Here is a 14572-nt window from a genome sequence, read left to right on the forward strand (position 1 = left end):
AAACTTTTTTTCACGTTTTTATTCGTTCTCAGGGTCACAAAAATGTGCAAACATTTCTAATAATGCTTTTTTGTTTCAATTGCAAGTACCAGATTTGGAACACAAAATCAATATCATTATAAATGGCACAAATTATTCAATAAACCGTATACCACTATTTATTTATAAACTAGCACTGGTTAAAACTGAAAAAAATTATTTTGTAATTGTGATATGTATTTTTAGCAAAAAATCACATAGAAAATAAAATAGTTTTTGCAAGACAATGTTGCCAAAATGAAAGCCTTGTTTTTTTTTTATAAAAAAAAACAATATATGTAATAAATCATTATATTAAATTATGAAAAGTTATCGACCAGTAAATAGGCCAATAGTGGAAATGCAAAAAATTAGATAAAAGGTTGTTGTGTAAATCTAATCACAGACATGTATGGCTCTGAATCAGCCCTCTCACCTGTTATAGTAAATTGTCTAATAAATCAGTGATTAGAAACTACTGATGATATAGGCAGCTTTGTGATTTAAAAGGGACTTCTCAGGTGTGGTGTTAGTTCTGGACTGCCCAAAGGAGCCACATAATGGTGGGAGCTGTGAAAGGGGTTGTGGTCTGTTTAGTGGCACTGAGCTTATACTGCAGTGATGTGGTAGGTTCTTCATGTTCATTATGTGTCTGTTGTTGAAATTTAGCTAGCAGTCACTTCTTTGTTTCCAAACTCCATGGTATAGTAGTTGTGGAATGTGAAAAGTGCTTGCATGTGATGTTGCATAGCTCTAGAATGATGGTAGTCATTGGTGCTTATGAACTAAACTGAATTCCTTGATTGCACTGAATGGGTTATGTGTGCCCTAGACAGCCTTTGTGTTTCCAATTCTATAATTGGAGAACAACATCCACAAATGAATAGTCTGCATCAGGATGGATTATAATATGCTAATTGCCTGGCTTCAGAAATGTTTTGTGGTGCTGGTTATATTTTATTGTGCTGGTTATATTTTATTCTGACAGTGGGATTCTCTGCTGTCAGAATTCACTGATCATCAGATGTGCCTGATCAATGCTTTCTAGCCTGTCTAACAATCCAACTTCTTCTTAAAAGGTGGTAAGCCTTCCTGTCATTTCACCTTAATGCATTAGGCTACTTTCACACTGGGGTGTTGGCGGTAAAGTGCTGCTATTTTTAGTGGTGCTTTACCGTAGTTTTAGCAGTGCTATTTGGCTGCTAGTGGGATGCTTTTAACCCCCCGCTGCTGCTGCTTCTGTCCTGAAAGCACACGGGCTTTCACACTGGAGGGTGAGGAGAGGCTCTTTATAGGTGCTATAGTGCCTGTAAAGCACCTCAGGAAACGTGCTTTCCCTCACCGCATGGGGTCCTGACTCTGGATTGGATGGATTAATGGCAGCGCAACCATTGGCTCCCACTGCTGTCAATCAAATTCAATTACGCTGAACTGAGTCCATGGATGCAGAATGCTGGACTTGGGGATATGCATGCAAGGACCGTGGCCACCCTGTGCAAAACGAGCTACACAGTGGAGGGAAGTATAACGTGGTTTGTTTTGGGGGGGGAAAAGGGGGTTGGGGAGAGAACAGGCTTACAATCACTTTAAAGATCATCACAATGTGGCTGGCCTCTGCTAAAACAGCCAAATTTAACTGTTTATGGCCAGGATAATAAAGTAAGGATCCCTTCACACGGGTGGTCCGCCTGGTGGACTCTGCTTTGCTCAGCGGGGGATCGCTCTGTTGAGCAGGCAGATGACAAGTCGGTCTCTGCTCACTGAAGGGATGGACCTGTCAGAGCCCTACTCTCCTATATGGGGTGATGGGATGAAAATGGACCGCTTGTCTGTTTTCATCCGATCTGCCAGATGGATGGGGAAAATTGGGTCTCCCTCCATCTGGATTGGATAGCAGCGGGTGTCAGTGGACATGTCACCACTGACATCTGCCACTCCATAGGAGTGACTAGAGGCTCCATTGAGGTCCACTGGAAAAAACTGACAGGTGGACCTGATCAGACAGCCTGTGTGAAAGGGGCCTAGGAATTGTCTTTCTAGGACAAGTCTGCTAATGGCAGATTAAGGGTCCTCTCACATGGGGTGGATCAGTGCTGATCTGCCTCGTAGAGCTCCACTTGCTCAGCGGGGATCGCTGGAGCGATCTCCGCTGAGCAGGAAGATGACAGGTCTGTCTGCACACTGCGCAGGGAGGGCATCCATTCAGGTCTGCCTGAAAAACTGACAGGTGTACCTGAATGGATTGTCCATGTGAAATGGGCCTATTAAGTAATTCTGGGGGTGGGGTTTCCTTAGATGTGTTGAAGGCCACACTAATGCAGCTACTATTGCTTCTAAGGTGTGTATGTGTTTTGGTACTGTGTCCAGGGCCTTCTTTAAGGCAGGGCAAAAAGGGGCATCTGCCCTGGGCTCCATCATTGTGGGGCCCAAAGCAACTGCCTCATACTTGTCAACTATCCCAGTTCAAATTCCCTTAAAGTTTTAGTCCCGTGTTGTGTCCCATTATCTCAGTGTGAAGTGTTATTAATGCTGCTCTGTCTAATGCTGTGTACAAGTTACTCACCTGCAGACCCTGTGTTTACATGTAAATAGCGGCAGCATTTATGTAAATGGCCACGGACTGGCTGCATTGCTATGTATATTTATACCCCCTTGAGGTCCTATCCTTCTGCTGAATGCTGCCCACTGGGGAGGCAAAAGGGCATGCTTGAAAGTTCTGCCTACAACTGAGGTCATTAAGCTTAACATGAGCCTGCTCTGCAAATTGGAGGCGGAAACCCTTTTTCAAAATACCATGGTGCCACAGCACTGGGAATGTGGTGCATGTGAATACGCACATATCAGCAGATGCATGAGGGTGTCATTTAATTAATAGCAGTGCTGTGTATCTACTAAAGGGCAGCATGTTTCTGTGGTGTCACGAAAAGCGATTTTGAATGCGTTCCCTACACACATGTGAACGCAGGCTAAATGTCTCAGTTATGTTGAATGTTCCTATTACATTAGTCGTCAGTGTAAAATCCCCCCCATAACATTGGCGTTATCTGTCTATTCATGGATCCCCTGATGTGCTATAACCTTTAGCAACCTATCAACAAGCAGAAGTCGTGTGCTGTAATTGCTGCCTAATCTGATTCAGTAAACTGATTTTGAGTCCAGCTGCTATTTATTGTAGACTCAGAGCAGGTAGAGCATAAAATTGCATTTTTGGGGGGTTCCCAAGAAAATGTTTGCCCAGGGTCCAATCAATAATAAAGACGTCCCTGACTGTGTCCAATTCGAAACAAGCATGCCCTAAGCAAAGGGCTACAGTCTGGAAACCATTGCACAGGAACGCATAAAAAAAGTCCATGCAGGAATGCATCTTGACTGTTTTTCTATGGTGTGTGAACTGGCCATAAAGGAGACTTCAGGATTAGCAGCCTCACTTATGCTCTGATGACAGACTTCTCTGAATGTTGTAGTGCTAAAATGTGTGTGTGGTGTTTGTTTTTCCAGCAGGGGACACAGTGTAACATGACTGGTGTGTGGTTGAATACATTGGGGTCAATGCTCACACTTCATATGGATGGTCCTCATCTTGGTGGTTCTCTGCACTCTTCTGTGATGCTCTCTGAAGGGGGTGAAGGCGACATGATGACCAGAAAGCTGATTGGAGAGCTGATTGGAGTCATTGGGAATAGTGATGGCCGAACGGTTCGCCCGGCGGTCGTTTCGCGGCGAATTTCCGACTTTCGCCGTCCGCGGGTTCGAACGCCTTTTTCCGTCGTTCGCCCCGGCGGACTTACGTGTTTAATGTATACAAGAACTTTAACCTTTCGTGACACGTTTATCATGTGTTACAGGACAACCAATTGAGACATGACAGCTCATGGACACTTGGACATTCCCCCTAACCTATAAATACACCCGATCCGGTGGCCATTTTACATTCTTTCTTCTGTCACTGTAGGGAAAGGATCCTGTGTGGAGTAGGGACAGAGAAAACGCTAGCTATTTGGTACACAAAAGTTCTTTTCAGGACTGGTATAGGTGTTAGGTCAGCAGCCTGAGTTTCTTTTGTCAGTTTAGATAAAGGGACAGAGCGCTGTATGCTGCTATTTTAGGGACAGCTCAGCCAGATTAGTCTTTCTTCATCATCATCATCATCATCATCATTAGCTGTTACTATCAGGTCCACAAAAGAGCTGTTCCAGCTAATCGTTCCAGCCTACTCTTTTTTGCCAATTTGTATAGGGACAGGCAGGAAGCAGTGTGTCAGGCAGTGAGGATAATTTTAAAGACTTGCTGTTACTATTAGTTCCACAAAGGTTCTTTTCAGGACTGGTATCAGTGGTACGGTAATAGGCTTGTACACGTATAATATTCTTTCTTCCAAATATAGAAAGAATATTATACTTGACTGCTGCCCTTCTGCTGCAGTCTGCTAATCATTCACAACTCACTTGTTCCACAAAGCTCTTTATCAGGACTGGTAACTTGGTCTGTCTAGGGTGCTACGGTACATAGGCTTGGGTGCGGTACAGTCTGCTGTTCTGTAAGGACCGCTATCGGTCCACAATACATAGGGTTGCCGTGCACTACTGCTGACCGCTGCCCTATACTGCAGCAGTCCTTCATTGGTATAGGGACTGACGTACAGTCTGCTAATCACTAACACACAACCTGCTTGGTCCACAAAAGTTCTTATAAGGACTGGTAACTTGGTATAGGGTGCTACGGTACATAGGCCTGAGTGCGTTACAGTCTGCTGTTCTGTAAGGACCGCTATCGGTCCACAATACATAGGGTTGCCGTGCACTACTGCTGACCGCTGCCCTATACTGCAGCAGTCCTTCAGCGGTATAGGGACTGACGCACAGTCTGCTAAACACTAACACACAACCTGCTTGGTCCACAAAAGTTTTTATAAGGACTGGTAACTTGGTATAGGGTGCTACGGTACATAGGCCTGAGTGCAGTACAGTCTGCTGTTCTGTAAGGACCGCTATCGGTCCACAATACATAGGGTTGCCGTGCACTACTGCTGACCGCTGCCCTATACTGCAGCAGTCCTTCATTGGTATAGGGACTGACGTACAGTCTGCTAATCACTAACACACAACCTGCTTGGTCCACAAAAGTTCTTATAAGGACTGGTAACTTGGTATAGGGTGCTACGGTACATAGGCCTGAGTGCGTTACAGTCTGCTGTTCTGTAAGGACCGCTATCGGTCCACAATACATAGGGTTGACGTGCACCACTGCTGACCGCTGCCCTATACTGCAGCAGTCCTTCAGCGGTATAGGGACTGACGTACAGTCTGCTAAACACTAATACACAACCTGCTTGGTCCACAAAAGTTCTTATAAGGACTGGTAACTTGGTATAGGGTGCTACGGTACATAGGCTTGAGTGCGGTACAGTCTGCTGTTCTGTAAGGACCGCTATCGGTCCACAATAGATAGGGTTGACGTGCACCACTGCTGACCGCTGCCCTATACTGCAGCAGTCCTTCAGCGGTATAGGGACTGACGCACAGTCTGCTAAACACTAACACACAACCTGCTTGGTCCACAAAAGTTTTTATAAGGACTGGTAACTTGGTATAGGGTGCTACGGTACATAGGCCTGAGTGCGTTACAGTCTGCTGTTCTGTAAGGACCGCTATCGGTCCACAATACATAGGGTTGCCGTGCACTACTGCTGACCGCTGCCCTATACTGCAGCAGTCCTTCATTGGTATAGGGACTGACGTACAGTCTGCTAATCACTAACACACAACCTGCTTGGTCCACAAAAGTTCTTATAAGGACTGGTAACTTGGTATAGGGTGCTACGGTACATAGGCCTGAGTGCGTTACAGTCTGCTGTTCTGTAAGGACCGCTATCGGTCCACAATACATAGGGTTGACGTGCACCACTGCTGACCGCTGCCCTATACTGCAGCAGTCCTTCAGCGGTATAGGGACTGACGTACAGTCTGCTAAACACTAATACACAACCTGCTTGGTCCACAAAAGTTCTTATAAGGACTGGTAACTTGGTATAGGGTGCTACGGTACATAGGCTTGAGTGCGGTACAGTCTGCTGTTCTGTAAGGACCGCTATCGGTCCACAATACATAGGGTTGCCGTGCACTACTGCTGACCGCTGCCCTATACTGCAGCAGTCCTTCATTGGTATAGGGACTGACGTACAGTCTGCTAATCACTAACACACAACCTGCTTGTTCCACAAAAGTTCTTATAAGGACTGGTAACTTGGTATAGGGTGCTACGGTACATAGGCTTGAGTGCGGTACAGTCTGCTGTTCTGTAAGGACCGCTATCGGTCCACAATAGATAGGGTTGACGTGCACCACTGCTGACCGCTGCCCTATACTGCAGCAGTCCTTCAGCGGTATAGGGACTGACGTACAGTCTGCTAAACACTAATACACAACCTGCTTGGTCCACAAAAGTTCTTATAAGGACTGGTAACTTGGTATAGGGTGCTACGGTACATAGGCTTGAGTGCGGTACAGTCTGCTGTTCTGTAAGGACCGCTATCGGTCCACAATAGATAGGGTTGACGTGCACCACTGCTGACCGCTGCCCTATACTGCAGCAGTCCTTCAGCGGTATAGGGACTGACGTACAGTCTGCTAAACACTAATACACAACCTGCTTGGTCCACAAAAGTTCTTATAAGGACTGGTAACTTGGTATAGGGTGCTACGGTACATAGGCTTGAGTGCGGTACAGTCTGCTGTTCTGTAAGGACCGCTATCGGTCCACAATACATAGGGTTGCCGTGCACTACTGCTGACCGCTGCCCTATACTGCAGCAGTCCTTCATTGGTATAGGGACTGACGTACAGTCTGCTAATCACTAACACACAACCTGCTTGTTCCACAAAAGTTCTTATAAGGACTGGTAACTTGGTATAGGGTGCTACGGTACATAGGCTTGAGTGCGGTACAGTCTGCTGTTCTGTAAGGACCGCTATCGGTCCACAATAGATAGGGTTGACGTGCACCACTGCTGACCGCTGCCCTATACTGCAGCAGTCCTTCAGCGGTATAGGGACTGACGTACAGTCTGCTAAACACTAATACACAACCTGCTTGGTCCACAAAAGTTCTTATAAGGACTGGTAACTTGGTATAGGGTGCTACGGTACATAGGCTTGAGTGCGGTACAGTCTGCTGTTCTGTAAGGACCGCTATCGGTCCACAATAGATAGGGTTGACGTGCACCACTGCTGACCGCTGCCCTATACTGCAGCAGTCCTTCAGCGGTATAGGGACTGACGTACAGTCTGCTAAACACTAATACACAACCTGCTTGGTCCACAAAAGTTCTTATAAGGACTGGTAACTTGGTATAGGGTGCTACGGTACATAGGCTTGAGTGCGGTACAGTCTGCTGTTCTGTAAGGACCGCTATAGGTCCACAATAGATAGGGTTGACGTGCACCACTGCTGACCGCTCACCTATACTGCAGCAGTCCTTCAGCGGTATAGGGACTAAGAGTTTTGTCACAGGGTCATTTAAAAAATGACATGCAGAGGAAGAGGCAGGCCCTTCCGCAGGGGTGGTAGGGGTAGGGCAGGAGCAACAGGCTTGAGCCAAAGTGGGAAGTTGCAGAAGGTGCGTTCAATTACTTTAAAGGATGCACCAGACTTGGTTGAGTGGCTCGCTCAGCCTTACTCTTCTGCACCCTCCTCATCCTCTCGATCTGCACCCTCTTCTTCACTCTCTGCTATGTGCACCCCCAAAGACACTACCACCAACAACACGACCACCACCACCACCACCACATACCTTCCGCTTGAGTCACTGGAATTATTTTCCGATCCATATCAAGAGGACATTTCTGATGCGCAGCCACTCTTGGTATTGGATCAGGAAGAGGAGGTAGCAACAAGCGCTACTCAGCAGTCTGACGCCAGTACCCAGATCAGCCCAAGGAGGAGGTTGGTCCCCGGTGTTGCTGCCTACTCTACTTATAGCGGTGGGGAAGGTGACGTTGATGATGACGTGTCTAGTGATGTCACGTGGGTGCCCACAAGAGAGGAAGAGGAGGGGAGTTCAGAGGGAGATATGGACCAGCAGATAGGGAGGAGAAGCAGCAATGACTTACATTGCACAGCAGGGACAAAGCAGACTGCAAATGTATCAGGAGCGAGTCATCGACCATGTACGGTCACATCTGGCGCTCCCAGGACACCGGCACATGGCTCCGCAGTGTGGGCTTTTTTTAACGTGTCCGCTGCTGACAATAGCGTTGCCATCTGCAATCTTTGCAGTCAACGCGTTAGTCGCGGTAAGCCCAATACTCACCTAGGGACGACCGCCTTAAGAAGGCACATGAGCAGCCATCACCGAGCCCAGTGGGAGCAACGGAACACACAAAGCCACACTGCAGGCTCTCACCGTCCAGCCTCGTCTTCTACTTCTCCTTCTCCTCTCTCCTCACAATTGTCCTCCACTCCACCTTCCATCACGCCAAGCTCACATTTTTCTGCAAAAAGGCAGGCTTCCGTGGGCCTAATGTTTGAGCGTAAAAAAATGATGACGCCGGATAACCCTCTTGCCCAACGGTTGGCGGCTGGCTTGTCAGAACTCATAGCCCGCCAACTACTGCCATATAAACTGGTGGACTCGGAGGCCTTTCGCAAATTTGTGGCCATTGGAACACCACAATGGAAGGTCCCAGGAAGGAAGTATTTCTCAGAGAAGGGCATCCCAGAGCTATATGGCCATGTTCAGCGGCAAGTGAATGTATCTCTGGCACACAGTGTCGGTGCCAAGATACATCTGACCACAGACACGTGGTCTAGCAAACACGGGCAGGGAAGGTATATCAGTTTTACTGCCCACTGGGTGAACCTTCTGACGGCCGTCAAGCATGTAACCCGTGGCACCCGTGTAGATTTGGTTTTACCGCCACGGATTGCATGCAGGCCTGACTCTTCTTCTCCTCCTCCTACTCCATCCTCCTCCCTCTCCTCCTCAGCTGCCTCCTCCTTTTCCGCTGCTAGCGTCTCTTCCACTGCACCGCCCAAGCTCCCCAGAACCTATTCCACATGCCAGGTGAGACGTTGCCATGCCGTGCTGCGTCTGTTGTGCCTGGAAGCAAAGAGCCACACTGGCCCGGCACTCCTTTCAGCTTTGCGTTCACAGGCAGATGAGTGGCTAACACCGCTCAATTTGACAGTTGGTAAAGTGGTGTGTGACAACGGTGCCAATCTGCTTAGCGCATTGAAACAGGGCAAAATCACGCACGTGCCGTGCATGGCACACGTCTTAAACTTGGTCGTGCAGCGATTCCTTGTCAAATACCCTGGGGTCCAGGACATCTTGCGGCAGGCAAGGAAAATCTCGGCCCATTTCAGAAGATCTTACACGGCCATGGCTCGCCTTGCTGACATTCAGCGGCGACACCATCTGCCGGTCAGACGTCTTATTTGCGATTGCCCGACGCGATGGAACTCAACCTTCTATATGCTTGATAGGCTGCTCCAGCAGAAACGTGCAGTTAACGTCTACCTGTATGAACTCTGCGAAAGAAACGGTTCTGGGGAGCTGGGTTTTTTTTCACCGCGCCAGTGGCTGCTCATGCGCGACACATGCAGACTTCTGCGGCCATTTGAGGAGATCACCAAACTGGTCAGTCGCAGCCATGGCGCCATCAGTGACATGGTACCTTATGCCTTCTTTCTGGAGCGTGCATTGCGTCGTGTCATTGATCAGGCTGTGGAGGAGCAGGAGCGGGAAGATGAGGAAGTCGCAATGCTGGATGAATTCCCAGGGGGGGCTACTCTATCTGAGACAAGTCAACAACAGGAGTCTGATGAGGAGTCAGAGGAGGATGGTGCCGGGGCGGATGAGCAGGAGCAAGAAGAGCATGCTTTAAACCTTTCTGGGATCCCTGTTGTGCGAGGATGGGGAGAGGAGAATGAAGAGGACGACATTATCCTGGATGATGAGCAGGAGCCAGGCCACCACACCGCTTCCACTTTAGTGCAAATGGGGGCCTTCATGCTCCAGTGTTTTAATAGGGACCCCCGTATAAAAAGCATGAGGGTCAAGGACCAGTACTGGGTGGCAACGTACTTAGACCCCCGGTACAAACACAAAATGGCGGAAATGTTACCGCCGTCGCAGAGGGCTGTCAGAATGCAGCACTTCCAGGCCTTGCTTCGAGAAATGCTGCATTCTGCTTTTGCGTGCGCTGGCAGAGGAGCAATTCCCACTCCCAGAGAAGGATTTGCGGGTACCAATCCAACAGCGCCTGCAAGAAGAGGCCGGTTTGAAGATGTGTTGGTGACTTCGGATATGAGGTCATTCTTTCAGCCGACCCATCGACAGGTGTCATCCGGATCCAGCATCAGGGAACGCCTAGACCGTCAGGTGTCCGACTACATTGGGTTAACGGCCGATGTGGACGCTCTGAGGAGTGATGAACCCCTAGACTACTGGGTGGGCAGGCTTGACCTCTGGCCAGAGCTTGCCCAATTTGCAATCGAACTGTTGGCTTGCCCCTCATCCAGTGTCCTGTCCGAAAGGACGTTCAGCGCAGCAGGGGGGATTGTGACCGATAAGCGTACTCGCCTAGCTCACCACAGTGTTAACTACCTCACATTTCTAAAAATGAATGAGGCATGGATCTCGGAGGAATTCAACACATGTGATCAGTAGACCATGTATATGTCTATAAACAATTTTTGGAATCAAGCACACAGACCTTCTTAATTCATTTGGCTCACTTCCCTGACCCAAAAAAGCACACCGTACTATATGCCCCTACCCTCCTCTTTGAAGAGGTTGAGCGGTGTCATATTTCTACTGGGGCTGCTTATTATGAGGGGTTCCCACCATCCCTGTGCTGTGCTGACTTCCTCCTGGGTGTTCTTATTATGAGGGGCTCCCACCATCCCTGTGCTGTGCTGACTTCCTCCTGGGGGTTCTTATTATGAGGGGATCACACCATCCCTGTGCTGTGCTGACTTCCTCCTGGGGCTGCTTACGGTGCTGCTGTCAGCGCTGTATGTCACGGAGCTGCTGTCAGCGCTGTATGTCACGGAGCTGCTGTCAGCGCTGTATGTCACGGAGCTGCTGTCAGCGCTGTATGTCACGGAGCTGCTGTCAGCGCTGTATGTCACGGAGCTGCTGTCAGCGCTGTATGTCACGGAGCTGCTGTCAGCGCTGTATGTCACGGAGCTGCTGTCAGCGCTGTATGTCACGGAGCTGCTGTCAGCGCTGTATGTCACGGAGCTGCTGTCAGCGCTGTATGTCACGGAGCTGCTGTCAGCGCTGTATGTCACGGAGCTGCTGTCAGCGCTGTATGTCACGGAGCTGCTGTCAGCGCTGTATGTCACGGTGCTGCTGTCAGCGCTGTATGTCACGGAGCTGCTGTCAGCGCTGTATGTCACGGAGCTGCTGTCAGTGCTGTATGTCACGGAGCTGCTGTCAGCGCTGTATGTCACGGAGCTGCTGTCAGCGCTGTATGTCACGGAGCTGCTGTCAGCGCTGTATGTCACGGTGCTGCTGTCAGCGCTGTATGTCACGGAGCTGCTGTCAGCGCTGTATGTCACGGAGCTGCTGTCAGCGCTGTATGTCACGGAGCTGCTGTCAGCGCTGTATGTCACGGAGCTGCTGTCAGCGCTGTATGTCACGGAGCTGCTGTCAGCGCTGTATGTCACGGTGCTGCTGTCAGCGCTGTATGTCACGGAGCTGCTGTCAGCGCTGTATGTCACGGAGCTGCTGTCAGTGCTGTATGTCACGGAGCTGCTGTCAGCGCTGTATGTCACGGAGCTGCTGTCAGCGCTGTATGTCACGGAGCTGCTGTCAGCGCTGTATGTCACGGTGCTGCTGTCAGCGCTGTATGTCACGGAGCTGCTGTCAGCGCTGTATGTCACGGAGCTGCTGTCAGCGCTGTATGTCACGGAGCTGCTGTCAGCGCTGTATGTCACGGAGCTGCTGTCAGCGCTGTATGTCACGGAGCTGCTGTCAGCGCTGTATGTCACGGTGCTGATGTCAGTGCTCTGTATTACGGTGCTGCTGTCAGTGCTCTGTATCTCCTGCACCCTCTTGTTTGCCTACCCTGGTCCCTGACCTTCCCTCTCCTCCATTGCCTTCATTAGCTCCATAGTCCTGAATTGTCAGAACAATTTCCCAAATAAAAAAAAAATGCTTGTAGTTATCGATCCCAAATTCACCTCATACATGTATTATGCTATTGTCCAGGTGGTGGGACTACGTGCTACCCCCTAATAATTACCCCGTGGCCGCAAATTCGACCTAAAGGTTTGCGAAATTCGCCTCCCATTGAAGTCAATGGAGCCCGCGGCGAACGGTCGTTTTCGCGAACGTTTGTGTCCGTTCGCGTTTCGCGTTCGCGAAACGTCCCGTCGGAAGTTCGTCCATCACTAATTGGGAAAGGGAAAGAGCCAACATTTAGCATGTCTATAAGCTGGAAAGGAGGAGGTGAGAGAACAATATTTCATGTGATTTAACTGAAAAGCCTGCTGGTGTGACCAAGCCATATTTGATGTACTGAACAAGTGGAAAGAAAGGAGGTGGTTATGGTTTAAATATAGCTCCCAACTGTCCCTGATTTGGAACCTTTCCTCATGTGTCCCTCAGTTTGGTTTGATCTATATAATTGCATAAAAAAATGCACAATTTATCTTTCAAAATGTTTCACTGCTAAACATTCTATCTAATTTCTAAATCGCTGCATCTTGTAAATTCTAAAAGCCAGAATAAAGGAATAGCAGTGGTAAAAACTGTTTCCAAAAAAAAAAAAAAAATGCGAATCTTGGATAAAACCCTGATAACCACCCCCACTTATTTTGTGCTTTGAGATTGTGGGTGGAATACTCCAAATATATAATTTCTGAATAACTATGGGGCTGACTTTGAGAAATGCCAACCACAAAGTTTCCTCCTTGAATTTGAAAGAAGCCTAATGACCTATCCACCCTCTTGCTTCATTTGTTTTGACTAAACATGCCTTGTTCAATACACCCTGTAGTGCTCAGTTTTCTCAAATTGCCTTTCAGAACAACCCTGGATAGAGCGCAGCTCCCCCTTCTCAGGAAACGCATGCTAACTTTAAAAACTCCTCCCCTTCCACCATGGCCTCAGTTATTGTTTCCTTCATGGTGGAAGCATGTGCCTGGAACCAGAGAGTGCAGGCTTACCGTTTGCTTACTTTTTTAAGTGTCCTGTGACCAGCCAGCAGCCACCCCCTCCCCCCCAGGCGTGAGGGGTATCCTGGTGTCCCCGGTCTCTCCATCTCAGGGGAGTAAGGACCCTGGGGTGGTGAGCGTCTGGTGCCTGGAGTCCACGTTATGTTCGCTCCAGAAATGGCTTTGGTAAGCAGGTGGGGGTCGCTTAAGGTCAACGCCATGTCTTTGCATTCGGATCCAGGTCCCAGCCGGCGAGAGGGCCATTTCCGGCGATGCAGACTTCCTGAGGGGGTGTGGCTCTGTTGGTTCTGAGCTCTTGGAATGCAGGGACTAAGGGGTGGGTCAGGTGACCGGTCCTCCGTTTCCTGCCAGCGCTGACCCAGTGGCCAGGAAATTCAAAGATCTGAAAGTTTGACATCCAGATTGTTGTTTTTTCCTTGTCAAGATGGATGAGTACAAAACTGCTATGGTGGAGACAGGTGCCCCTAGCACCGGCCAATCCCAGGTAAGAGGGGTACAGTAGTGCCTCTTTACTTTATGGCCTGTGTTTGTGGTTGTTGTTCCTCCCTGATGGGAGCCTGTGTCTGCAGAGTCAGAGGTTATGTCGCTCAGACCCTGCAGCATGGACTGGGTGTCTGTCTCTGCACTGGCTTGGTGGTGTTTTTAGCAGTTTGGGACACTAGGTTTAGTTTAAACTGTAATGTCGTTTTAGGAAAATCTAAAACAAGCCAGAGGAAATGTTCTCCTTGCAAGAACCCCCTTAGACTCCTGGCAGAAGGCGATGTGCAGAACTTGTATCAAAGAGTTGGTGGAGGAGACGTCCCAACAATACAAGGACCTGTTCTCTGCTAAGGGGCTTACGAACTCGTTGAGTTCCGTCAGGTCCATTTTTGATACAAAAACCAACAAATCAGGTTGAGCCCCAGAATCCACTACCTAGTCCAAAGGCATCCTTGTCTAGACCAGTGGAGACTGAAGACTCGGGTGACGAAGGGGGAAGTACTCTTGTCTCAAGACTCGGAAGAGGAAGACTATAGCAGAACCTCTTGGTACAAGCTATCACTAGAGGAGGTGGATGCCATATTGAGAGCAATCTACACTACTCTGGAAATCCAGGAAGAAAAAGTACAATTGTCGATTCGCGACAAGATGTACCAAGGTATGGACGAAGCAAAACGCAGGGTGTTTCCTGTCCATAGGGTCCTTTTCAGAGTCAGAAAAAAAAGAATGGAAGGATCCAGAGAGGGCCCCTTTTTTTTTCTCCAAGTCCCTCAGAAGGTTCCCTTTTGAGGATAAGGACTGAAGTGTGGAGCAAGAAACCTTGGGTAGATGCGGACTTCTCGCAGGTTTCTAGACGCATGGATTTGGCCTTCAAGGCTATGGGGGGGTT

General features: G+C 48.8%; 1 protein-coding gene across 1 annotated transcript in view; it reads left to right on the forward strand.

Moving 5' to 3' along the window:
• The first annotated feature begins 568 nt into the window (after nt 1-568).
• Nucleotides 569-14572, forward strand: part of LOC143934906 (avidin-like) — a 17904-nt gene continuing 3900 nt past the window's right edge. The window contains exons 1-3 of the mRNA XM_077458476.1: nt 569-644; nt 3517-3700; nt 12431-12475. Coding sequence (XP_077314602.1) covers nt 579-644; nt 3517-3700; nt 12431-12475 — 295 coding nt within the window. The 5' untranslated portion in view covers nt 569-578. The remainder of the gene's footprint in view (nt 645-3516; nt 3701-12430; nt 12476-14572) is intronic.

This window comes from Lithobates pipiens, unplaced genomic scaffold (genome assembly GCF_037356315.1).
Source record: "Lithobates pipiens isolate NorthernLeopardFrog02 unplaced genomic scaffold, aLitPip1_a1.2 Scaffold_28, whole genome shotgun sequence".
Taxonomy (NCBI): Eukaryota; Metazoa; Chordata; class Amphibia; order Anura; family Ranidae; genus Lithobates; species Lithobates pipiens.